Source organism: Larus michahellis, chromosome 6 (assembly GCF_964199755.1).
Source record: "Larus michahellis chromosome 6, bLarMic1.1, whole genome shotgun sequence".
NCBI lineage: Eukaryota > Metazoa > Chordata > Aves > Charadriiformes > Laridae > Larus > Larus michahellis.
In genome coordinates, this window is record NC_133901.1 from 33046693 (window position 1) to 33072700 (window position 26008).

General features: G+C 45.0%; 2 protein-coding genes and 1 long non-coding RNA gene across 5 annotated transcripts in view; 1 reads left to right on the forward strand and 2 right to left on the reverse strand.

The window, feature by feature from the left end:
- Positions 1 to 801: 801 nt before the first annotated feature.
- Positions 802 to 1885, reverse strand: LOC141745241 (uncharacterized). The gene is made up of 2 exons (XR_012587714.1): positions 1745 to 1885; positions 802 to 1284 (listed from the first exon to the last, which is right to left on the reverse strand). It is a non-coding gene; the product is annotated as an uncharacterized LOC141745241 (long non-coding RNA).
- Positions 1776 to 19602, forward strand: ATAD1 (ATPase family AAA domain containing 1). 3 transcript variants are annotated; one of them, XM_074592605.1, is made up of 10 exons: positions 1776 to 1944; positions 3909 to 4084; positions 5811 to 5909; positions 6185 to 6305; positions 7926 to 8126; positions 9278 to 9384; positions 12287 to 12376; positions 14293 to 14343; positions 17312 to 17448; positions 18000 to 19602. In XM_074592605.1, the coding sequence occupies exons 2-10, from the start codon at positions 3923 to 3925 to the stop codon at positions 18118 to 18120; spliced, it is 1089 nt and encodes a 362-aa protein (XP_074448706.1). In that variant the 5' UTR covers positions 1776 to 1944; positions 3909 to 3922; the 3' UTR covers positions 18121 to 19602. The 3 variants fall into 3 exon arrangements, with proteins under 3 accessions (XP_074448706.1, XP_074448705.1, XP_074448707.1); XM_074592604.1 differs by lacking the exon at positions 1776 to 1944 and adding an exon at positions 2188 to 2430; XM_074592606.1 differs by lacking the exon at positions 1776 to 1944 and adding an exon at positions 2679 to 3137.
- A 1923-nt stretch (positions 19603 to 21525) lies between these two features.
- PAPSS2 (3'-phosphoadenosine 5'-phosphosulfate synthase 2) overlaps positions 21526 to 26008 on the reverse strand; it is a 31612-nt gene continuing 27129 nt past the window's right edge. The window contains exons 10-12 of the mRNA XM_074592601.1: positions 25605 to 25873; positions 24626 to 24855; positions 21526 to 24133 (exon numbers count right to left, since the gene is read on the reverse strand). Coding sequence (XP_074448702.1) covers positions 23992 to 24133; positions 24626 to 24855; positions 25605 to 25873 — 641 coding nt within the window. The 3' untranslated portion in view covers positions 21526 to 23991. The remainder of the gene's footprint in view (positions 24134 to 24625; positions 24856 to 25604; positions 25874 to 26008) is intronic.

The window sequence follows — 26008 nt, forward strand, 5'->3', positions numbered from 1 at the left end:
CCTGGGTAGGGAGGGGTCATTGGGTGATAGAATAATTGTCTACATGACAATAAATTGTGGGTTCCTCAGGCCCTAGCAGTACGTTGCATCCTACGTCAAGCCTTCAGCAATGTAGAGGTTTCGAGGCTGTGTATTTAGGAAAGCGGGATGAATTTGGTGTTTCTCACCATTCTTAAGAAATATTTGTTCAAGAAATTATAATCTCTCAATGTTTTGAGAAATTAGGACCCAATCCAATTTATGCATTCTGCACAACCTCACCTTCAACCTGACCTGGCTCGGCTTCTGGAAAGTTACATCTCTCAAAAATTTTTTAAGTATTTTTCAACAGACCGTTTCTTTCAAAGGTTACCACCACAGCTGTCAAATAGTGGTGACAAAACGTAGGTTTCGAGCTTTTATTACTTGTATGCGTATTCGCATTGCTCCTTAATTGCAGCAAAACAGGTGTCACTTTTTTAAGAGTGGGAGAAAAAACAGAAAGGTCCTAAATATTTTCCTACAGTAACAGTAATTTGAACACAACAGTGTTTTCCTAGTGCATGAAACGCAGACTGTGAAATGATTGATTATCCTTTTTCTATTCAAAAGGGGTGATTGCAAGAATAACTATAAGCCTCAAATTAATAGCAAAAGCTGTCAGCATCACTAATTACATCTAGTTCATTTTTAAACATCAAAGGGAAACTGTTCACATATAGTACATAGCTTGAAAAAAAATAATTCTCGAGATTATAATCTTATTTAACGTCAAAGACTGGAGGAGCAGCAGAAAAGGCAGGCCGCCTGGAAATCAACAGGTGCATTTAAACACTGGTACATTTATTTTACAATTAAATTTTTCTACACATGTATTTAATGATGAAAACACCACGCACGATCGGCACAATGACTGGTGGGGTGGGTGACATCCCACTCGGGTGAACGGAGAGCATGCCTGGGGTTCGTCACGAACGAGGTCAGCCGCGGGGAGGAAATTCAGCGTCACCTTCTCTACCTGTGGCGGTGCTGGCGGAGCAGGTACGGTGGAGGAGTCACAGGGCAGAAGGTCTGATCTGTGGTTTAAGAGTGGGAGAAAAAAAAAAGAAGGGGTCCAAAATATTTTCCTGGGGTGATGGTAATTCAAACACAATAGTGTTTTCCTAGTGCACGAAACTGGAAAAAGCTGGAAACGTGAAGCTGGAGCAGATCTGCTCCGCGGGTCCTTGTCCACGGGGGCCACCAGCAGCTTCGGCAGTCTCCTGGGTGGGTGCAGCACCTGCCTTTGCGTACGAGGGATGACGTCTGAAAAGGACCCATAATAAAATTAGTGTTGTACGAAAAGCTAACTGCTCTTGACAAACAAATGATGATCCTGGTTAGCAAGCCCCTGGACAACGTGTGAATGCCAGGGAAGCGCAAACCAAAGCGATGAGGCTCTCTAGGTCCGAAAGGCCTTAAACCTTCAGCAGCACGGACACAAGCGCAGAAGAGTTGAAGAAAAGTTGCCAAGACTTTGGATTGATTACACTAATTACAGAGGTCCCCTTATTTAAACCTTTTTCTGTACATTTTTCTCTTACTAGAGAGAGAGAGTAAAGTTACTGTTTTCATTACAAGTTGAAATTGGCAAGCTATTACCTCAGTATCTCTTAGCAAACTACCAATGAATCCTTAAATTTCCACGATTTTCATTCTGGCAGATCCCCGTGGCATCCCAAATCTGCCAAACCCCTCGTTTTCCCAAACTTTCCCTTATTTCAACCTTTTTTCTGGCGGGCGGAACCTTCGGTGCGGGGCGGCGGGAGCCGGCCGGAGGGGGAAGCGCGGGACGCGCCGCCGAGCCCGAGCCCGAGCCCGCGCCCGCGCCCGAGCCCGCGTTCACGTTGCTGCCGCCGCCGCCTTCCGCCTTCCTTCCTCCTTCCTCCCTCCTCCCTTCTTCCCTCCGCGAGACCGGCCCGAGGGGTGAGTGACCCGGCGGGAGGGAGAGAGAGGGCCTGGCCGGCCGCCCGTCGCCTCGCCGACAACTACCGGGCGGCGGGAAGGTCACGGGCGGCGGGTCCGGCCCTCACCGGTGCCGCCTTCCCCTCACCGCGCCACCATGGCCGGGCCCCGGGGGCTCCCCGAGGCCTGCTCCTGCCCTCAGCTGGGCAGGGTGGCCATGCCCCTTCCCTCCCGTCACCTCCGGCCCCCGCCTGGTCTGGGCGGCCTGTCCGGGAAGCGGCCCCGGGGGGGTAGAAACCGAGCCCTTGAAGGGGAAACGGGGAGAGGCCGGGCTGTCCTCCCGGTGACCGAGCTGTCCCTCGGCCGCCCTGAGGGAACGGAACGGGAACCAGCCGTCGGGAGCTGAGGGTTGCTGAGCAATTAGCTGCCCTGCTCGTTATCTCGGCCATCTGCCCAGAAAATACATGCTAAAATTCGCGCGGGGCGAGGAGAGCTTCGTTTGGAAAGGTTATCCTTAAATTTCTCTCCGGCTAAAGTTTTGGGGTTTTTTTCTTACAATTGGTATTCAGGGCAAGGATTGCATAAAAAGTGGAGTTTTTTTCATAGGATTCTCGTCTTTTTTGGAAGCTTTTTTTCTTGCTTGCCCTTTTAGTTTAATATATCAGGCTTAAGAGAACATGCAGAACCTCCTAGCTCTGTATTACTTGCTTAGATGCCTAAGCATGCGAATTTTATTTGATTTCCAAGCAGGTATGCACAGCAACTGCCTTGATGCTTAAATTTCTAAACAGAGATCGAAGAGTTAAAAAGAAAACCGAAACTGTTTTAGCAGTCTGCGCACTGGAATATGGTAGCGAGCCGCTGGCGTCTTTTGGTAAACGGATCGCGGTGGTTCTCTTAATTCCAGCCTGCCAAATCCTTGTAAACAGGCTCTATGCCTTGAGTCGAAGACAGGGTCGACATCGTGTGACCGCTAGCCAAGTGAGGGGGAGAATTCAAGAATATCTTGGCTCTAGGTAGCTTGGCTTTTCCCTGGCTGACAGCTCCGTTTGGAGACCAGCCAGAGAGCGTTGGAAGCCGCCAAAGGAATTGCCACTGGTTTTGCCCTTGGAGCGGGGAAATCAGGCAGCGAGCAAGGAGACCGCTGGGGATTCTCAAGTGGAAACCCCACCAGCTGAGGAGAAAGTGGACTGCAGAAAGAGGGCCCCGGTTTTGTAAGTCATTTTTCAATGTTTTCGGAAGAGATTTTTCCTCTCTGAGGCATGCTCACTGAACTTGAAGGTGCTGTACTTTCTGGGTTTGGCTCATACAGTAGACAGCCTTTTCCCTTGATAGCTGTGTGCCATATCCAGCATTTTCAGTTTTCTGAGGATATTAATAACTCAAAATATATTCTGCTAGGTGCAGGCTCCAGCGTTTAACCTCATTTTGTTCAAATACAAGTCGTCGCTCGCTCCTTAGTGTGGCAATTGGGTGCCTTTCCTTTAAACTTCTTCTTAGGAGAAAGAACTTCCTGTTTAAATAACGTAGTTATCTTTGTCTCCATGACTTGGCATTCTTGGGTCAATAACGGTCACAAAATGGCAGTCTTAATGCAAACTTGGCACTGAAATAAAGTAATCTTTATTACTTTATTAGGGTATTGTATAGCTGAAAGGAAGGCAGATTTCTTGAGGGAAGAGTGAAATCAAGACTTTTTTGCATGTAGTCAGTCAAGAAGTAAGGCCTCAAATTGTTGCTGCCATTTCTTCTCTGCTCAGTGAAAGTGGAAATGAAACCATTGTTATACTCGGTGCTGCACGTTTTAATCTTGCTCAGTTTTATATCTTGGGGTTGTGCTATTGTTGAGGTATTTCATTATAACTTCATGATAAGCTCTATGCCCACTGTGTATGTGGGAAATGGTTTTTATAAAATGGTGTTTAAATATAAGGCAGCTTTAATTTTCTTTCTTTCTGTCCCTTCCTGTGCTTTTTTACATTTAGTGTTGAGAGGCAAAATGGTCCATGCTGAAGCATTTTCACGTCCCCTGAGCCGGAATGAAGTGGTTGGATTAATTTTTCGTTTAACCATATTTGGTGCTGTAACATATTTTACCATTAAATGGATGGTCGATGCCATTGATCCGACCAGAAAGCAAAAAGTAGAAGCTCAGAAACAGGTAGGATTTTATTCATAAATATTTCTGTGAAATGCTGTCTTGTTCATTACCGCTCATACAGAGAAATCTGCTCACTGAAAACTGGACTTGCAATAACCAACAAAATAATTTGCAAAAGTATGTGGAATAATAAAAAAAACTAGAATTATTTTTTAGTAAATCTCAGTGACTAGGCTGTTATAGCGTTTTCAGTGCTTACATTTTATAACAAGTTAAAATTTCTAGCTTGAAGTAGTGGAACAACTGTTGAACTGGAGTGTGATGTTGTCTCTAATTATCTGCAAGTGTGTGGTCCCAGTGCTGTTTCTGGTTCTGACAACTTTGCTAAGCAGCAGTCTCGTTAAATAACGCTCTCATCAGTCTCTTGGTTGCCTTTTCAAACCTTGAGCAGAAATAACTTAATTCTCTGCTGCTTTTTGGCAACTTAATGGCAGAGCCAGTAGTTATTCATGACAAAGAGGACCACTGCTGTCCAAATGCCTTTTAAAGAATAGCTTGCACTTTGTCCCTCTACCTCTGTTCTCCCCGCACCTTCAGTAGCAGCAAAAATGCCCTGGAAAAGGGAGGGAAAAAAAAAAGTGAAACGCCTCATTTCTTATGTTGAACTAGAATGATTCATGGTGGTTAATGATCTGGGAAAAGATTTAGGTGCATTTCAAAACCAAAAGTTAAATGTTTCCTTTGGAAAGTATTGAAGGAAATGTTGCAACTTTTTTTTTCTCTTTGTTTTCTGGCTGACACAAATTTCGCAGATTCAGACAGCAGTTTTGAGCAACCTTATTCTGGTTTGGGTGGGTTTGCTTTTTTTTTTTTTTTTTAAACGAAATCTTTAGTTAAAAAATTGTTTCTGCTTTAAAAATCGGCTTTCACAATCTGTGCTAGAGCCAGCTATTATATAAGAAGTTGCAATATCCCAAGTGCGTGTCAGACTTAACCGCAAGTCTGAGTATAAAGAGAAACGGAATTCTGAAAGTGTGTTAACACAACCAAATGACTTTTCCTTTTAAATTGGGAAAAAGATGACATTGAATACATAGGAAAAAAAAAATGGCTGGCTTCTGTGAATTACCTTTTTTTTTTCTTTTTTTTTTTTTTTTAAATGTACTAATCTCTCCTTGATACAGGGCTGTGGAGGTTTGGGGAGCCATGCTTTTTATAATAACACAATTATGTCTCCTATTAAAGTGTGTGTGTATTATTTGCAGGGTTGTGAAGGAAGATAATTAAGTATGTGAAAGAACTTACAGAGTTCTATTTAATAACCCATTTCTGGCTCTTTATCTGAATTCTGTACAAAGTTTGTTAGGACTTTATGAGCTTTTTTTAAGTGTAACATACCTGTTTCAGCATTTGACAAAATGGAAGTCATTTTGTACTGAGGTTACCTGTGTGTCTGCAAACCTGTTCTGAACAGAAAACTCCCATGTTTTAATGTTTATTTTGGTTGCTTTTCAGGTCATAATGTATGACTTGCGTTTTTGGGGGTGGGAGGGCTGGCGTGAGACTTATGTGATGGGAACTGAGACATGTGACTTAGTTTCGCTCAAGTGACAAGAAGTCATTAGGAAATAGCGGAACCTTCTACTTCAGAAATACTTAACCTCTTCTCAGATATGACTTATGGAGAAGCTTTTCAGATGCCAAATATCTGTTCTTTAAAAACTAATTTTTGAGTTAGGCATTCAGTTTCTTTCTCTGATTTTTCTTGGCATTTTATTCCCCCCAGGCTGAAAAACTAATGAAGCAAATTGGAGTGAAAAACGTCAAGCTTACTGAATACGAAATGAGTATTGCTGCACATCTCGTAGACCCACTTAGCATGCATGTAAGAAACTCTCTTCCATGCTGCTCCAATAGAAGTGCTTCAGATGTGGAAGATCTTGATTTTAACTTTGGGTTACATTATTTGTCATATATATTTATGTATGGAAAAACATTGAAAATATTTCTGTAATTTAGAACTAAAATTGCATTGTTGAGAGCGGAGGGGTTTTTAATTACTTTTTTATTTTTGAGGCCTTGCACTACTTTTAAGCTTGTCAATATTTTTTGTTGGCAGGGACTGTGATGGTAATTTCTAATACTGTTTTTCCATATTAGGTAACCTGGAGTGATATTGCAGGCTTGGATGATGTTATTACAGATTTGAAAGACACTGTCATTTTGCCCATCAAGAAGAAATACTTGTTTGAGAATTCCAGGCTCTTACAGCCACCAAAAGGTAGGAAGGAAATATTAAGGATTTATATGTTGGTATTTAAAAAAAAAAAAGGTTACAATTACCCAGAAAGGAAAGAGGAAGCGTGTTGCCAGTCCAAAGTGCAACCATTAGGACTGATGCCAGGGAAAACCCTCAGGTTTTTCCTCTTCTCTTGCCGTGAAATCAAGTTCTAGTGAATAAGTTTAATCTTAATAATGAAGCGATAATTGCATTTCAGTTATTGATAGTACATTTCGGTGCAGTAATCTATGTAGCCTGCATTTTTAACTGCCTCAATCGTCAGCTTTTTTTTCCTGTTATACCCCATCTTGTGCTTTGGCAGAGGTGAGCTATAACTCTGCTGTACAGCTTTGTACTCTTGGTTAATGTGTCTGTGGTGTCGTAGAAACATAAACATGAGATGTCAACATAGGCTAATCTTGCAGACATCTCTCTGTTCTAGTCCTAGAAATTCCAGTCATTCAAAGAGACGGAGATTCCATTTGTATTCTGGAGATGCCTTGATTTTCTCTGGAGTTGAGTTGCACAGTATTGAGGCAGTAAGGAAACCGGCGGGTGACAAATTAACTTTCCAACAGTAAAACACAAATTGCAGTCTCTCTGCTGGAATCCTTACAGCCATATTTGCTGTATGTTACTGCAAACGAGCAGAATTTGAACCTAAAATGTTGGAGAAGATGCCAAAGTTTATCTCTACTGCTCTGATCCCTGGAATATTGTCTTCTGAAAATGCTCTGAAAACTATTAATTACTGCCTGTGTCCATGACCATCTCGGTTTCGTGTCCTAAGTGATGGAAAATTAAGCACTTTTGTAGCTGTTTTAGTTTTTCCAGGCAACTTTCTGTTTAAGTCACAAATTGAAACTGTCTGGAAAATTACTTTAATGTCATGATCTAATAAGCTGAAGGAAAAAATTATGGTTTTATTTATCTTTTTAAAGCAGACTTTCCATATAGAGCAAGCTCCCCAGTTTTATTACTGTGTGTTAATAGGAAGTCATTGCTTCAGAGTAATTATGTTTGTGGTTGTCAGTCACATAAACAGAAAAAAAACCCTAGTAATTCTCTTCTGTTTCAGGCTTGTTTGACTTTTTTTTTTCTTTAAATTGTTTTCTTTACAGCTATGTTAGAAAAACACTACTGTGAAATCTTTCTCTGTGACAAGTTTAAAAATAATATGAGATGTCAAATTTAATTGTGGGTAATTTGTTTAAGATGTTTATGCGCTCTTTTTTTTTTTTTTTTTCTTCTCCCCTCTCTGTGCTAAGTTTTATTAGCAAGACTGAAACTGGCTATAAACAAGGCCTGTCAAATGCTTAGAGGAAATAAAGAGGGTTTTAGTTTTGTGTAACATTAGTGGTCTCAGTAATAAGAGTCATCTTTCAGACAAATGTCTCCTTTCAATTTCACCATACCTGTTTTTAGATATTCTTAGCTTTAATTTTATAATAAGGATATCTTAAATAACTCTGTATTTGATTTGGTGGAATGCTGTGTAACTTGGTTTCTTATCTTTTAAAAACTTGGATAAAATACAAGCCTGGACACTCTCAGGTCTGTCATACCAAAGCATGTTTTCTGTACAGTGACCAGAGAGCGTTAACACCGTTACTTTTTCAGGAGTACTTCTCTATGGCCCTCCTGGTTGTGGCAAAACGCTGATCGCCAAAGCTACGGCAAAGGAAGCAGGTTGTCGATTTATTAATCTCCAGCCATCAACACTGACGGACAAATGGTATGGAGAGTCTCAAAAATTGGCTGCTGCTGTCTTCTCCCTTGCTGTAAAGCTCCAACCGTCTATCATTTTTATTGACGAAATAGGTAAAAAAACTTTTTTTTTTTTTTGTAAGTAACTATAGCAGAGTGACATTAAACTGTAGGTTCAAATTGTTGGGTATATTGATCTACTGTCATCTTTTCCTTAAAAAGAGTGATAATAGAACAGGGTTTAGTATTATAAATAATATTGTAAAGTAATAGTGGCAAATTAGGAAAAACAGTGTATTTCTTCCTCATGTTAGTGGAGGAAATTACAAGTAAAATAAGTTGCTGCTTATTTTTGGCTGGGCTAGCGTTGTTCATGAGGAAAGCTTTTCTTCTGTCAAGGGAACTACGTCTTCAGGAAACCCATCACTAAATACACTTCTAACACTTCTGCCGTGAGGGCACATAATGGAAAATAAAATGCAGGTTTAGGAGAGCTCAGAAATAATAGTTTAATAAGGCTGAAGAAGTAGGAGGGGAAGTTCAACAAGGAAGACATCAAAGGTCCAGTTGTACGGTGCATTTGGACTTGTCACATTAGTGTTTAAGTCCCTGTGAACTTGAGCCGTTCAGTTAAAATGGTTCATTGTAGCACTGGCACTTCTTAAGAGTGAGTTGTACGGCTTGCAGAAACAGAGCCTGGAGAAGCTTTTACCCTTTCCACAGATCAGGTTTATGAAGGGGCCATGTTCTTAGGATGTTTTTTATCCTTTTGTATAGGTGTGAAAAATGTAGTCTTTTTCTAGCTGTTGGGAATTCTTTAGGCAACCACTAGCAGAGTTAGAGCTCTGAATAACAAAGTGTGTAGCCTACTTTATATCAGTCTTGCAGCTTGCTGTTCTCCTGTGCCTTGGTGTTCTCTAGCTTGCCAGGATCTGAATGCTTCCATGAGAAATTGCATGAGAAATTAAGGTTACACTTTCCGTGAATTCCAGAAAGTGAAAATTCGGAGCACAAGATTTGGGACAACCTTACGCAATAAGTACATACTCATGTAATGTAATTTAAAAGATGTGCTTAAAAATATGGTGGGATTCCACTTTCCTATTCTTCATCGTGAGAAATATTTGTCATTTTTTTGACAATGTTTATTAAAAAATATATGTATAAGATAGAGAATAGCAGCACAGGTCTGCACGTGAGAAATCAAACAGCATAGTGTATAGCAGGATTGAAAGTAAAATGCTTTACCGAATCCTTTAATACAGATTCCTTCTTACGAAGTCGGTCGAGTTCCGACCATGAAGCTACAGCTATGATGAAAGCTCAGTTCATGAGTCTGTGGGATGGACTGGACACCGATTATAACTGCCAAGTAAGTACAAAGGATGACGGGAAAAGTGACATGATTCTTCCCTCTCAGTTATTGTGCATTGGGCCATTTGGGAAGAGATACTGATTGCATGTAGTACTAATTGCCAAAAGATTCGTTACCTGTCAGTATTACTGCTTACCAGTCTATTACGGGAATGAGATGAGTTATATTAATAGATCATTTTTCTTCTTGAGAAGTCTGTTTTTGTAGGTATTTTGGTTTTAATTAAGAGGTGTTATTTTCAGAAGTGTCTTAAGTCTCAGTAATATAGCTGTATAGTTCGAGCTGTCAAAATTGGGACTTTGTAAACCGTATGTAGTGTTTTGAAAAACATTTTGTCAACAGTATTTTCTTGAGGAGAAGTGAATCCCTGATTTCAGGAAAGGTATTGAAAGATCTGAGTATTCATCCCAATTGCAGGTTGCTTGGTTTGTTTCCAGAAAAGATTGGACTAGCATTAGACAAGCACTAGACTCTGGAGTTAATCTCTCCAGAGTAAGTTGATGTTATCCAAAGGCAAATTCTGTTAAATGGAACCATGCTTCCATCCCATTATTTCTGTACACTTCCGTCCCCCCTCCTATAATCTCAATAGAATTATTGTATTTTGGAGAGAGAAAAAAATGCAAAAGCTGCTGGTGCTGTAAAAACAAAGGTAAGCATGTACAATGTAAATGACTTGGATGTAGCGTGGATGAAAGCCTGCTTGGTATGTTTCTAAACTGTCACCCGGAGCAATCTTTTTAAGGCCTTTAAAAATTATTTTTATTCTCCAATGTTAAAATCTTCAGCCTTTTTAATCTCTATTTTTCTGTGAATGGGTTCTGACGCTCTGACCTCCATTAGTTCTTTCTTTGTAAAATCTGCTTTTCCTCCTCTCTCAAGCTTGTGCTAAAGATTTTTTTTCAGTTGTTTTTTTAAAAACTGATTAGAACGCAGTGAATATATATACTGAGAGGCTTTAAAGCAGGGTGTTTGCTTACCATTAATAAGAGGCTAATGGTATGAACACTTAACTGGAAGCTAATATTCCCGTGTTTGAATGTATTATCTTTTTTTCCCCAATACACTGACAGCCTCTTGGAGCAAGTCAAATTGTCCGTTCCCTGCAGTAAGACAATATGTCATCTTACCCATCTCTCCAGTTCAGCATGCAGAGCCTCAACAAGTCCCTCTTGCCCCTTACAAGAGTGGTGGCAGGGGTCCACCAAGTCAAATGCAATGCAAACAATTGGCCAGAGGCACCGCGGGGGTTGATTCAGGTTTCTGGGGAGTTTTTCAGCAGGAGTGTTTCGTTTCAATACCGTATTTCAGGCTCCTCCCTGAGATGGCGTTGCAATTCGGGAAGTGTTCTTTACGTGATGGTTTTGACATTTGCATTGTCTCAGCTTTTGACAGCCAGCTCGCTGGGCTCTTTTTGTTATTTACAGGTGTTTACTTGGGAGCTTTCGGTTGCTTGTCTGATTCTTGCCAAACAAATCTCCTTTGAATAAGAATTAAATTTGGCTTTTGTTATGGTGACAAAAATTTCAAATGCTAGCAGGAAATTGTAAATAAGCATTGGGATGTGTGTTATTTGTTCCTGTGTTGATTACACCTGAAAAGCACGTTCAGCTTTGGGCCGCACCTGCCAAGGATGTAGTCTTGAGTCTGGCAGGAACTTGAGGCACAGTGCCTGGAAAACGGAGCTGTGCTACTTGAAGGGACAGTTCAAGTCTGGAAGCCCCGTACAGCCGCATTTGTGCCCTGGGGGATTCCCACATTCGCAGAACCTGCACACGTAGCCAGTTTTGGGAAGACTCCTCAGCTCCGGTCGCACAGAGGGGGCGAAATGGGGTCCAACGTCGGACCGTGGTGCAGACCCCGGGGATGCACAGAGATGCATCTTTGCAAGAGGCAGCTCAGCCAAACATCAGCGTGTGTTTGGCGCGCAGGCGAAGGCAAAGCGCTGGCATGCCTAATGCTTTGTAGAAGGTGAAAGCTGCCGGAGGAGCCCTGGTGAAAAATGTGCCTTTTGGCTTTTTCTGTGTGTAGCAATTTGCCACCGTATAATTAAGCCTCTAGGTGGCAGGGTGACTCTGCTGCGGGACACAGCCCAGCCCGGCCAGGGGCTGCTGGAGCTGCCAGGGCTCGCTGTGGAACAGTGACCCCAGACAAAAAAGCAGCATGTCAGGAAGCTGTATTGATAGGAGATTAATTTCCCTGACATTTTTCACTTTCGTGTCTGGGTATTTACAATGTACATAACTTACAATAACAAATGAGAATACAAGGCTGATGTGAATGGGAAGTAAATTTGTTCTTAAACTAATAACTGGAATGTGGTTAAATGAGGTAAATACTCTCCTTGTATTGAACTTGGCTTGCGCACATCTACTGCTGTTACAGTATACCTGTGCATATAGGCTCTTATTGACTTTCAATGCTTTTTTTAATGCTTAAAAAAAAGAAACAACACTTTTGTGCATGTGAAAGCTGCCAGTTTGGTTGGTGAACTGACTGCCTTTTTTTCACGCAGCACAAAAATGCCACATTTTTTTAATACCTTATCAAATCATCTCCTTTCAAGCTCCTTCCAGACCACCAGGAACTAAGCAGACATCGCCAAGACTTATAAGCAGAAGTTTTGGGTTACCGCTTGGAATTTGGACTTTCAAATGGGGCTCAAAAGGCTTCAGACTGACATAAAAATCTGGTACTCTGAGGTACCGGTGCTCTCCTAAGCTGCCTGTTTAAATCCACTTGCTGAAATCAGTACCAAGAAACCTTATGTAACTTCTTTAAATGTCGATGTTCCTGATAAAGTGCGGAAGAGTCACATGTTTGGTTTTGAAACTCCAGTACGGCAATGTTTTCGAAAGCTGGTTTCAGGCTGACTAGTTTTTTCTGTTGGTGTATGCAGGTAATAGTGATGGGAGCCACCAACCGTCCTCAGGATCTTGACTCCGCAATCATGAGAAGAATGCCAACCCGGTTTCACATCAACCAACCTGTAAGTTGTACCAGGTTTGCCTGAACAGTGTGCCTGGTGCTGAGCTACAGGCAGGTGCCTTATCAGCCAGGGAATGCACGTCTCTGTCTTTTTTTCCAATAAAGACTGTATTATTTTGACCTGGTTTTAGTTTTTTAGAAGCACGTATATAACTTGGCTTTTTAAGGTGAAGTTTCTCCCAGAAATCTGGATTCCTTGGATCTTTTGTCTGAAATAATGCCATGTGCTCTGAGAGCTTCCCACCCATTTTCTTCATTTTAAGAACAGAGTGGCTTAGACACTGCACTCTGGGAAGAGCTTAGTTTTAACTTGAAAACAACCACAAAAAGCACAAAAGCAACTGCACGCACTTGCCTACAGGGGAGAGCAACAGCCAGGTCATACAGTGTCAAGAAGCAGGTACATATTGACTACCTTTTTTACCTTCTGGGATATGCAGTATTTAATTTTCAAGGAGAGGAGAGATCAAAGCCTGTGTTCTGCTGAAGCCTTTCCACAGTCAGGCGCAGCAAGCGATCTGGAAAACTGTTTCTATTCTGCATATGATTTATGCCAAACAGGCGATAATTAAGGTCTTTATCAATTAGGTCAGTCCTCACAAGTTACCCTTAATATAAATTTTGCTATTGCTATCCTTTTGAAGGTATTCTAGTCGCCTTCACACACTTAGCGATACCACAAGCCATCTTTATATCAACGTTACAAAGAATTCAGTCGTGGTTGTCGGTATTCCCTCCTGGCAACAGAAATACCCTTCATTATTCTTTTTTTTTTTTTTTTTTCTCACAAACTTAGAGACAAAACTGGAGGAGTAAAACTCTTCCTGATTGTGCAAAAGAGTAGTCATGTTCCCATACCTATCTTGTTTGAACCGCCTTTCACTCTTTGTGGGTGGATACTTTTCGAAACAAAGCATTTACAACCTAGAAACCGCTTTTCTGCAAGGCCTGCTCATAGGGCTTCATACACCTTGCTCATCTTCAAGTTTTCCTTGAATTAGTAAGGTGCAAGGATGTGTATTTTAGTACTTTATCGTGTCTTTCTATCAAGAGCCATCGTTATAAGAGTGAATTACACGCAGGTAATAGTGCCTCAGGATATTACAGGGGTTGGTGATTTCTGTGCTGTGGACTGGAAGTGTGCACAGGTAGCTGAAGAGTAGCTAAAGCCATGCGGATTTTATAACTACGCATGAGATGAAAATGCCCACAGTTCCTCATAAGAAATTATCTGCACAGCAGAGGGAAATGGAAGGAGTATTTTTTGAGACAGGGGCTCTATGGGGCAGTTTTCTCCCTTTTTAGCAGTGAAAGTGAATTTGAAACAAGTTTGGTTTTGTGAGTCACAAAACGCGGTGTCTTTGCTGCCATGTGTTTTACCTCGCTATTAAGGATATGCTCAGGACTGAACTGTTTCTTTCAGTAACCTCATCACGGTATGTGATTTATATTGCTTAAAATTTACCAAGCATCATCTGTAGAATTTAAAATTTTATTATTTTTTTTTTTTTAAGCATCCTCTTCATCTGATTTAGCAGATTATTGAAAGCATCCCCTAGATCTAGAGAGTCTGCCCTCCGTTAAAGATGATGGGAAGTCTTTGGAGACAGCTGCTTTCAGAAACTTAGGGCAAAGTAAGGCTAAATGTCAGTGCATTTTCCCTTTCCCCGTAGTCAGTGTAAATGTGTATGGTCAGATGTTTAGTTTCATGTGCTCCTGGAGTCAGAGTACCCTAGATCTCGTTTTTCGGAGTGATTTGCCATCAGATCGGTCACCTTAGCATGTATCGCATCTTCCGTTTGAGGGACCAGCTTGTGTCACTGAATTGTGACTGAAAGCCCACGCAGTACAAAATTGAGATAGATGTTACGTATATTTATTTTTGTACTCTGGTAACTTTAATCTCTTTTGTTTAAGGCTCTGAAACAGAGAGAAGCAATCTTGAAGCTGATTTTGAAAAATGAAAACGTAAGTAGACCTCTTTAATGGTTAATTTGTTGTATTACTGTTTTCATGAGTGCAAGCTCTGGAGTTAACGTGTTTTATGATTGACTGTCTTGAAGTAAGGTAGAGATTATCTATGTGGGTATTTCTGGTTATAACTTAGGCATCTTTTGTGGTTTTAGGTGTGGTGTTAAATTCAAGCAGTAGAGTTGCCTACTGGTTTAAGCCTGAGCCTCAGCCAGTGCGCAGCAGTCTCGGATTTTGTGGGGAATCACCATATCCGAGGAAAATTACTTAATTTCGCTGTCTCCATTTTCTTGTTATGTAACAAGATAATATATTTCTCTCTCTAAAGATGCTGAAGGTGAATCATGTTTGGAAATCACTTTGGGCAGCGAAAGAAATCACGACACAGGGAGAAGAGATACTGATTTTTTTTTTTTTAACTCTGTACAGTCTATTGGCTCAAGTCAAGAAAGGAGGAATGACAATTTCTGACAGTGCTGCTTTTTGTGCTTTGATCCATAGCTCATATTTCCTTCAGAGGAAGACTGCTCTGGATGGTGTTACTAATATTGTATGGTGTTCATGTCACCATCTGCAGCCCAAGATGAGGGGAAGGAGTAGCTGTGAGCACGTCTGGTAGCATCTGTTGGCAGGATACGGGACCAACGTTGTTGGAGGCTCCTGACAAATTTAGTCTGCAGCACTAATTGTCTTGAAGTTGATGTTGCAAAGTGTGTCTTGATTGAGGTCTATTCTAAAAAATATCACTCATTAGTAAAACCAACTTATATTTTCTAAGAATCACAGCTCATCGTTGCGAATGGCTGAGATACTGGGGAGATTGCTTTGCAAAGGGTCATTTTGGATTGTTTGTATAGGATTAGAATACAGGTTGGCTTTTTTTGCAGAGTACTAGGCAGAGATGTGGAAACGGAACGGATGCGAAATGCCAAAGGAGTTGTGGAGGAAGAGCTGACCTACTTGCAGAAAATCTCAAACAAACTAAACCGTCCCTTGCAAGTGGTGATTTTAGACTCAAATTTCTTTTCAAGAGCTGTTAGGGAGTTATGCCAAATAACAGACTTTTATAGAGGCTCCCTGAATAGCTGCAGCCACCCAGCCGTCGCACGCAGGTGGGCTCTGTGGCTCCTTTGCCTCAGCAGCTGGGCCTGGGAGTTGCAGCACCTCGGCCTTAAGGCCTTCGGCAGAAACCTAAATCGGCTCCTGAAAGAACACACGGTATATCAAGCATCCGGTAGCGGATCACAGCCACACAAACAACATTTTTCAGAGGGGAAATAAAATACCAGCCTGTATTGGTTATCCCATAGGAGGAGGCGGAATTGGATCTCTCAAGACCAGCTTATTTTCAGCCAGGGTGACAAACTTCCTGGCAGTCCTTCGCGTGGCAGGTGTAGTCATGCCCTCTGTTTTCCCTGCCTATCTTGAAATCTTGTTCCTTCTTCATCACGCAAAGGGAAATCCTTGTTAATGCCCGCTAACATGCCCGTTTTCTATGTGTTCTTAGCCAGCTGCACCGCTCCATTGAATGCGTGATGGCCTTTGGCCCCAGAGGGAGCAAATGTTGCGGATCCACAGCTGGCTGTTACCGGCTTTGGTATCTGTGTGGGGGATCACTCTTTGAAGCAAAGCGCTTCAAGATGGCTGGGCTGTAGTGTCTGTAGGAGGCACTCCGGTGTAAGCCAGCTGCCCCTTTTGCCTTCACTTCCCCGCCTGGGGAGCCAGACGGCTCGCTCCAGACCCAAACCAGACGTGCCGCGTGCCGAGTCGTAGGTCATGGCGCCGGGGCTTAAGTCCAAGCTCGAGATCTGAGCTGACAGGACAGGATCGCCGTAACCCTTGTCCTTCAAGAAAAGCGAGAGGGACGGTGGGGAATTGGAAGGGTGCTCGGTGGATGTCGGTGCCGCCTTGGGTTATCCTGGGGAGTGCACGCGTTGAAGGGGTAGCTGGAAGCAGCAAATAATATACTTGGGGCTTTGCCTTCGTTACCACGGAATAGTTTCCCACTTAAAAGAAGTCACCCCTGAAGTTTAGCCTTTTATTAGACTGTTTTGGCTTTAACTTTTTTGAAAATAAAATCCTGATGCGTTGCAAAATGGGGTGGAAGGGGCTGTTATCAGAGGTTCTGTAAACGGACTGAATAAATGTGGGGTCTTGGCTGGAAAGCGTTTACTCTCCGATCCAGTGCACGGAGCTAGACACGTTATTTTGCCTCACAGTTCCCCATTTCATGGCCGTATAAAGTAGGAGCAGTTGTACAGTAACTCAGCAGACAACCCAGTGGCTGAGATCGTGAACAACTGCTTTTGAAGTTCTTATTCCGCTCTGAAAGGCGGCAATGACACAACGTAGTTGTGAGAGGAACTTTCTCCAGCCTTGCCGCGTTACTGGTCAAAAGAAGCATTTACGAAAACAAAATGCTCTCTTTCAAATAATGCATAAAAAAAGGGCTGGGGCTGTGGAAGGAGACCCGTTGGGTAGTGTGCGTTGTCTAGGAATAAAAAGATGCATGTAGGGTCTAATCAAGCCCTTTACCAAAAAAAGCAGTGCTGTTGCAGGAAACTCGTGTGGGCATTTGGGAAACTGGGTCATTTTTCCTGTGATCCAGTTTCTGCCACCCAGTAGGCTTCCAAAACCGCACGGGAGCTTCGGCAGTGGCAGAATGTACCAATACAGTGGTTCGCTTCTGGTTGCCCGTTGGGTTTTTTGTTTTTATCAGCTACAGAGTTTTAAGAGATGAAGCATCAGTTTCATTTAATGAAATGAGCTACTTGGAGGGTTCAAAGCGTAAGTTAATAAAATAAATTTCTTTTAGCTCTCCAAAAAAAAAAAAAAAAAACGCCCAGACTGAAAAAGATCTTCTTAGGGCAGGTAACAATACTTGCAGGTGGCTATTTCTTGTCCTTGGTGAAGAACGTTAAATGACTTCAGAGTCCTCATGCTCTGGCCTTTTGTGTTTGGACAGGTGGACAGGCGTGTTGATCTCCTTGAAGTCGCTAAAGAGACTGACGGCTTCTCGGGCAGTGATCTGAAAGAAATGTGCCGGGATGCAGCACTCCTGTGCGTCAGGGAATACGTTAATTCCGCCTGCGAAGAAGAGACGTACGTGTCTTTATTCTGTCTGTTACGATAGCTGAACAGCAATTGCAAATGCTCCCAGTGCTACACGCTGCCCAATTATTAGTTTTTACTCTTTTGATTTGAATTGCAAGTTTACAGAGGGTTAGAAAACCTCGCTATGACTCACAGAAAGCAGGAGTTCTCTTTTTCTTGACAAATCGCCACTCTACAATGAAAAAACCCAACAAATAAGTTCCCTTTATTCATTTCGACTATGAAAGTAAGACTTTGTTCCAAGGTGTCAAGCTTGAGGTGGCATGAACCAACAAGAGAGTGATATTACTGCCCTGTATTACCCGTCTTCCATGCTGGTAACGCTCTTGCACGCACATAAATCCCTTTGCTGTGATGTTCCTGTTGTTATCTCCCATACTCGCAGGTAATATGGATGGGGACATGTTTCCAGTGTCATGCTGGATCTATGTCAGAGCTGCTGTGTTCAGCGTTTACTTCTCTTTGTTTGAATAGCTCTTACGCAGCACCTGAATCATTACCTCGCTTTTTTTTTTTTTCTTTCTTTCTTCCTTTTAAAGCCATGACGAAGATGAAATTCGACCTGTGCAGCAGCAGGATCTCCACAGGGCCATCGAGAAGATGAGAAAATCAAAGGATGCCACGCTGCAGAATGTTTTGATGCACGTTAGTTTAGATTAAGACGAGAGCGTGCGTTTGCCGTTTCTGATGTGATTTAGTTTGACTTCTGTAATCAATTAGCAAAAACAATGTCGGGGGGAGGGGGGGGAGCAGGGACATTCCTCAAATAAGGGAGTTCTGTTTCTGGAATTGTTTTTATACAACAAATTCTAAGTTATTGAAATCTCGTCACGCGCAACTAGAAGTGTAAACAATAGATCACGACGTGGAACAATTATAGCCCAGACCAAGAGCGACTGCCTGTGTCTTGTCCTGTAATCGATACACTCTGTAGCCTTAAAGCAGGTTCTGACGTGGCGCACGGGTTCGGTGGGTCACCGCTGCGGAGGGAGGACGATCCATTACCAGTCTGTGTATATATGTACGAGCGTGTGTGTGTGTGTGTATGAAATGTATATATCCACGCATTTTTTTTTATATATAGACATAATCTGTAGATAACTTGGGTATGGAAAAATCTTTTCTACTCACTGAATCAAACCAAATCAGAAGATGTATAGATTAAAGGTTCGTCGATACTCGGTTCACATTTATTTCTTCCTTTTAGCAGCAAATACGAAGAGAGAAATTCTGCTTCTAGAATAACAGGCAAAATGTGAGATGTTTCTGATTTTTCTTTCACATAACCACTTGAGATCTGGTGCCATTTAGGAAAGGTAGCGAACTACTGTTCAAATGTTTGAATACTCTTCATTTTGTATGAATTCCGCTTTTTGAGGCTTTTTAAATGAACGCTGTTTTTATTTTTTATTTTTTTTTCCTTGATGCGAGTAATTAGAATAGAATCTTAACTGGTCTTTCGTAAAGCCCCACATCTTATAAGCTCTCTGAAATTGCGGCTTCCTGATCTATTAAGCGTTGTAAGGAGGGCTTGCTGCTATTTCATCTCCTCCGGCAGACCCGCTGCCGTGCTGTGGCGTTGTCCCATGAAGTGTCATACGCATCGCGGGGGGATGGTTTGTGATGTTTTGCTCTGTCACGTGCTCTGATCTGCAAAATTGAAGAAAAGGAAATGGGTTTTAGGCTTATAAATGTGATTTTTAGCAATGTTCTGCTGTACTTGCTGGTAACAGTTCTAGTAAATTCATGTAACGTTACGTAGTGATAAAGGCAAAGGGTTGAAAATGTAAGTGGTAAAAGTGTTTCAGTGAAGTTATTGTCAGCAGGTTTTCAATAACTTGATTTTTTTTCTTCTTATAATTTTACAAATTGTGCACTAGTTCCACACCACTATGTAACGGGAATTGTTCGAATCCCCCGGGGTGCCACGCTGTGTCCCAGCTCTGCTCGCTTTTGGGGGGAGGTGAGTGTTGAAAGCAGGTAACAATGTAAAATGGAATGTGATGCGAAATAAAATAAAGACAGCTGGAGCCAGCCCTCGCAGGGGATCAGGTGCTGATGACCATTCCCGTTGAGTCTGGCTTTCTCCCTGGCATCCTTTCCTCTGGCAGACTGGCTGCAGTAGGTCTTTGTTTGACCCAGTTTCATCTCCTTGGGTACCAAACATGGGTTGTCTTTTTTAATAATTCCTTTGCTTTTTGATGGGGGGAGGGGGGAAGTCTATGGTAAAGGCATATTGTTTGAACACAAGGACGCAGTAAATTAGGCGCAGTGGGAAGTACTGGGCTCTGGAATGCTAATCACGCACCCCACGTTGCTGGTGGCAGGGCAGGACGCGGTGACGTAAGCTCTGGGAGAGCCCGAGTTCAAGGACTAGCCTTCAACTTGAACGTGCAAATAGTGCTACTTACTGGAAGCTGGCTTCTGGGGAGGGCTGAAATTGCCCGGGTGCCAGACGAAGTTCTCCAGCTATTCGTTTCCTGGCCCGTGCCTCTTCGGACTGAAGTTCTCCCAGCCCCTCGTGGTCATTGTTACGCCCGAGAAGTGCCAGGGGGGTGCCGTGATGTCCCGTGCCTCAGTCCTTAGGGCAGGGTCCTTCGGCTGACGAATGCCTGCTCAGTTGGTTCTAATAGCGTGAGTGTGAAGCGTGTCCTCAAATGCGTTTGTTTAAATGTCAAAGTGAGCGCACAGGAATAGGAACAAACCCGTGACGGTTTGCAGGTGCCAGGGGCGTCCTGCAGGCGCCAGCTGAGCCCTGATCTCCTTTTTTGTGTGTTTCAAAAAAAAAAAAACCGTCTCGCCTTTACCTTGTGAGTGAAAGCGTACGTGTAATGCACCGCTGCAGGGACTGATTTGAAGAGGTGCAAGGGGTTGTATCTCATCAGCCCCGGGGACGGTTCCCGCAGCTGGAGTGTCATTTCCACTTTTCCGAGGACTTTTCCATCCTCGCCCGCTGCTGCTGTGGCTTTGGGAGCCCTTGTCAAAGCGCAGCCCCTCCTGGCAGCTCGGGCAGGGCCATGGTTCATCCATGAGGGGAGGTGGCTGCTTTAATTCCACATCTCCAGCTGTCCTGGCTCCTCACCGTCTGATCCCACCTTGGATCCCGCCGTACCCCTCTCCAGTGGCTCAAACCCAGCGTAGTTTCACAGGCACGGCCTGTGCTGAGTCCCCCCGAGGTGTAAAATGAAGTTTTGTACAAGGAAACGGGTCTTTCTGGGGAGTTTAAAGGTCGAACCTCTGGCCGGAAGAGGCACAGACATTCCCAGCAGGCAAATTAGGTGTTTGGGACCCTTTCAGCCATAGCAGTCACCCGTGTGTACGGTACAGACCGTACCCAAATTGTCCCCGAGCTGTAAAGCGGCCGGTTTTGCCAGGCCAATGCTGCAGCACAAACAGAAACCTTTGGCGTAGGTCTTAAGGACCAGGTAAATAAATGTGGTGTTTGTTTGGTCCGTGTTTTTTGTTGATCTGTTTTCTGTAACATTGACCAGGATTTGAATTCTGTAAATAACAGCTTTTTGGGGGTTTGGGTGGTTTTTTTTCCCACCCCTTACTTTTTTTGAGACTGGTTTGGGCAAGGGCGTCTTCTCCCTGGCTGGTGCTTGGGTGCCCCGGGGTTGGGGTGGTGGAGGGTGAAGCCCAGGGTGCTGCAGGGTTGGGGGGGGGACACGGTGCTGGATGAGTGGGGTGCCCGTTTACAGCGGGTCCCTTGGGAAGGTGGGATGCATCAAGGGCTGCAGCGTCATCCCTTATTTCTGCAGGGTTTTAGCAGCGAGAAGGTGCTTAAGTGCCGGTTAAACGGGGCGGGAATGCAGGGCAGGAGGAACGGCGCTGTCAAGCGCGACTTGTTCCGCACAAGGCTACTTGGACAGCAAAAAGGGGAATTAGTTGAGGTTTCTGAGCCCAGCGCTGCGGGATGGTCCAGCATCGCCCTGCCCGACGCACCGGGGACACACACCTGGAGTGAGGAGCCCGGGGGAGAGTCCGACCACTACAGCCCTGCTGCGGCCCCAGCTGAACCACCTGGTTGTAATTTCCCCCCGCAAAAAAATTGCAAAGTGAGAATCAGTTGCACGTATAAATATTTATTTGTACTAAAAGTGAGTGTTTCGTAGCAGAGTATCAAGTTCAGAATATATTCAATCATGAGATGCATCAGGTGAGGTACAAATTCCAGTCTCATGTCTTTAATAAATACACTATAAAAAACAAACCTAGTTCACATACTCTATTTTAATCAGAGGTAATCAGTACACTACACTATTTTAAAAGGATAATACAACATTTGTGTTTTGCTGTAACCATTTGGATTTACTGCGGGGGGGGAAGGGCGGGGGTTAACCATTCGATTATTCTAAGAAAGATGAGTGGCAACGGCACTATTTCCCTACTTAAAAAATGACAAATATCGCAATCAGAAATGGGAGTATTGCTCTTCTCTTCCAGGTCCCTGCCAGAGGGCCCCAGTGTAAAAGGCACGGGTGCGAGTGTGCTTTCTGCTTCTGCCATGGGCATTGCAGCATTTTTCTGGAGGTATGACACAGCTTTGGGCTTTTTTTTTCTCCAAATACTTAAAAAGAAATTACAAAAAAAAAAAAAAAAACCAACCAAAAAAAAACCAGTTGACAAATGAAAGAAAAAAAACTTTTCCCAAGAGTATTCCCAATGGCATCCATAGCCTTGGACCCTACACCACGGCCACAGCAAACGCAGTTGTAGCGTGTGATGTAGCTCTACAAGTTACAAGCCGAAGCGCGATTGTTTTTACTGAGCCGCAGATCCGTTTGTAATTAAAACTGAAGCAGAAGAAGAGTAGAACGCGATTTCCATTTCATTTGAAACACATTCTGACTGGTCCTGGGGCGTCTACTAAAAAGGACGAGTACAAACACCATCAAGTCCGGCCGCTGCAATAACTGACAAGTGCACAGTTGTTTCTCCCCCCCCAAAAAAAAACCTCACGCCTGAGCGTGGCTCCTGGCTGCCGGCACAGCGGGGCTGCGGGATCAGCCCCTTTCCCTGGGAAAGCCTCCGCTGGCTGCAGGCAGGATGCCGAGGGGGCCCCCGCCGCGCAGGGCGTCGTGCTCAAACCTCAGCCACCATCGAGACACGCACCGGTGCCAGCAGGACGCGCTCGGGGCGAGACGCAGACGGGCCAGGTAAAGCGCCGGCATCGAGTCACGCTGCTCAGCCCCAGCCGAGGTCACCGCAGGAGCTGCCAGTCAGCGGACAAGCCTCACGCACAGCGGCAAAGTCCATGTTGGGGGGTTGGAAAAAAGAAGATAAGGTCTGCGGTAACTTTCCACCAGCCAGAGGCAGGAGCAGCAGCAGCCACCGGCCCTCGGCTCGGCCCCATCACCCCTCGCACAATGGCACCCCCAACATGGCTGGGGGGACCCAAGGGCTTCTCTGCCATCCGCCAGCCAGGTCCAGCATCGCCATCCCGCAGCTACAGAGTAAAATCAGATGCAAAGACACCAGATACAAAGGAAAATCAGGTCCCCTGTAGCTACGCAGGGCTACGGGTACAGATGAGGGCACGTGCTTGAGCCACCTCTCGCCTGATTTCCCGGGTACAGCTGCTCAGACCCACCTCACGCTGCGATTTTGCTGGTTTGTCTTTAATTCGCCTTTTGGCTGGGAAGAGCGTGGGCAGAGGAAAAGGGGGATCTGATCCTGCCAGGTGGGAGGATACCCATGAAAGCACGGAAGCAGCATGCCCAGTTTTTGCTTGCTGTCCCGAGCTTTCTCGGAGAAAAAGCCTTTCCCGGGCTTTACAGTGTCTCCCAGGACAGCTTCCTGCCCTGCCGTGGGCCCACCCGGCTGTGAGCGCAGGGATCGTGGCAGCAGAGTCCCCATGGAAAGCTGAACTGGGAGCACCGGTGACGCTCAGCCCAGGTTTTGTTTTGACCGGAGGGATCGAGCAGGAGGAAGCAAGCAAGAACAGTGAGCAGTCGCCTCAGCCGCAAGGAACTGGTGATGGGCAACGTTGATTAGAAAAAAAAAAAAAAATCCTTTTTAAAAAAGGGCATTAAAAAAATCCTGCTGTTTGTTAGCAAAAAATCGTCTAAGGCACAACCTGGAAGGCAGCGACTGGATCGGATAGGGTGCCTGGTATTCCTCTCCCACCCCAGCAGCAGCAACCCCTCCTGGCTTCAGCGGCTGCTCCTGCCTCTCCGGGCAGTGCTGGGCGAGGGGCAGCGGAAAGGCGCTTCATTTTTACCCCATTTTTATCCCGGTGCCGAGGTCCCAGCCCTGGCAGCACCAAAATGATCCGTCTGGCCCATCCAGAGGCTGCGCTGGGCCAGGAGCGAAGGGACTGCTGCCTTCCCAGCTCCACGGGGACGCTCCCGGCAGCTTCAAGGGGAGAAGGACCAGGCTCAAAGTATTTCTGATTAGTAAAAAACACCCTGACCGAGGCGGTCCTACAGTCAAAGCATTGGAAATGCCAAGTAACTGATCTGTGTCATAGGGAATCAATTAATCATTGCTCACTCTTAATACAAGTATTTCTAGGGAGGAGGAGTAGCGTTAATTCTTTTTTTCCAGGGACTGGTAGTAGTCGGTTAGGACTTTCCAGGCTTTGGGGGCCATGAAGCCGTCTGGTGGGTTTTCACCTTCACGAGCAAGCTTCCTCATACGCGTTCCTGAGATGAAGTCGAAATCATCGTGCCTGCGGCAAAACAGAGATGGGTGAAATCAGCACAACTGGACCCCCGAGTCGTCCCCAGCGCAGCTCTTCTGCCGTGACAAGTGCGCAGTTGGAAACCACCTGGCACCGTCAGCACCCGTCTGTGCGCTGCCGATCCCAAAGCCGAGAGTGAAGCTGCAACAGGGTTGCTCTTTTGAGGAGCTGGAGTTGTATGTAACGCACTTCTCCAGCTGCGAGAGGCTGTATTCCTACTGCCACTAAGTCCCCAAACCATGTTTCTTATCCTCCCTGGTGGCTTACAAAGGTGCATCTTTAGTTTCACACGACCCATCCTTGACCTGGTGTCAGCTCTTGGAGGGGAAAGCCGGTGGCTTTCACGGGTTCTTCCCCCGTTCCTCTCCTTAAGAGGAATGACGACTGCTTTTCCCTCTCCCCTGGCGAGCTGCGAGCCAGACGCCATCGCAAACCGCACGCGCTGTGTAGGCTGAAGAAACGGCAACGCTGCTGTGTTACCTTTTAGGGTCATAAAAATCCATGGCCTTTTTCAGTTTATTGTAAGCAGCCACCCGGAAGGGGATGATCTCCACCGAGGTCAGGCCCGGTGCCATGCTGAGGACCTTCCCTCCCTGTGTGGGCTCGTAGAGGTCCTTCTTGGTCTCAGGGTGCGGCATGCCCGCAGGGTCGCGCCCCACGATGTAGAAATTGGCCCCGGCAATCATGCGAGCTCGGCAGTGCCACTGCACCTGCACAGGAGAGATGCAAGGAGTGCTGGCTGAGGGCTGAGCAGCAACTGAGCTGCCCCCCCTGGGCCGCAAAAGAGATCCTGGCGATCCACACGCAGGAAGGACGGAAGGAAGGACGGAAGGAAGGAGATGCGTCAGTAGCCTTGCTGCAGTTTCTCATAGCGATCAGGCCAGACAGACTTGTCTTCCACTGCTTGGACCTGATGCAACACCACAGTTCTCCTCTGGATGTGTATTTCAAGGGAAACACCGGGGGATGGGAACTGGCCTTGCTCCAATTCGGCAGCAAATGGAGGTTTGCCTTTTGAACGTGCGAAGACGGTGCCCACCAGCCCTCGAGTCCCGCACAGGCAAAGGCTGCCTGTGCATCCCTCTCCTTCCTCCTTCAGGGTAGGTTTAGTGTCTACTTGTTTCATCCCACCGGTTTAGGGACAGAAGGGAAACCACTAAGGGAAAACAAATCAGCGTCCCTGCCCAACAGAGAAAAAGGTCACAGCGGTAAAGTCTGTTTCTAGCCCCCTTCTCCCCCAGCCCTCCACACAGCTTGTGAAAGCACAGGAGCCCACGGAGCCGGGCTCTGCTGGGAGACAGCTGCCGCAGCCAGCTGCAAGAGAACCATGGAGGGCTGGTAGTGAGGCTACTGACTCCCTTCCCCATGGCTTTCTGGAGCTGCGGGGGCAGCCTGGCAGCTGGCACCCCACGGACAGGCTTCGCGCCTTGTCGTGGTGAGCAGCCGACGGCTACGTTACCTCTGTGGGCCCAGCGTAGAGCATGGGAGAGGGGAAAATGGCAACGATGGTTGACTTGGGGTCCAGGACTTGCTCCTCCAGCACCGCTGCATGCTGTTTCATCCGCCACTCCAGTGGGACATCGTCATCTTTGGTCCATCCTCCCAGAGGGTGCAGGAGAAGCACAGGGTTTTTGTAACCTCTCTCTAAAAGCTGGCGCCGCGTGTCCTGCATGAGCAGGGCGTGCCCGTTGTGCACGGGGTTGCGCAGCTGAAATGCAAAGACAGCATCTAAAATGGAAAGATTCAGAGGGTCACGGGCTTGCACTGGCCATCAGACTTCATTTGCACGCTATATGTTTCAGCACAGTCATAAGACACGTACATCATAAGATACGTGTCCTATCTTCACCTGAGCAAGGCCTT

Bases quoted from the DNA above. Each gene is read 5' to 3' on its own strand.
- ATAD1 (XM_074592604.1), top strand. From the start codon at position 2,388: ATGCTAAAATTCGCGCGGGGCGAGGAGAGCTTCGTTTGGAAAG. The intron at 9,385-12,286 runs GTAAGTACAAAG...TGGTGTATGCAG, and splicing joins ACACCGATTATAACTGCCAA to GTAATAGTGATGGGAGCCAC. The intron at 17,449-17,999 runs GTACGTGTCTTT...TTCCTTTTAAAG, and splicing joins TCCGCCTGCGAAGAAGAGAC to CCATGACGAAGATGAAATTC.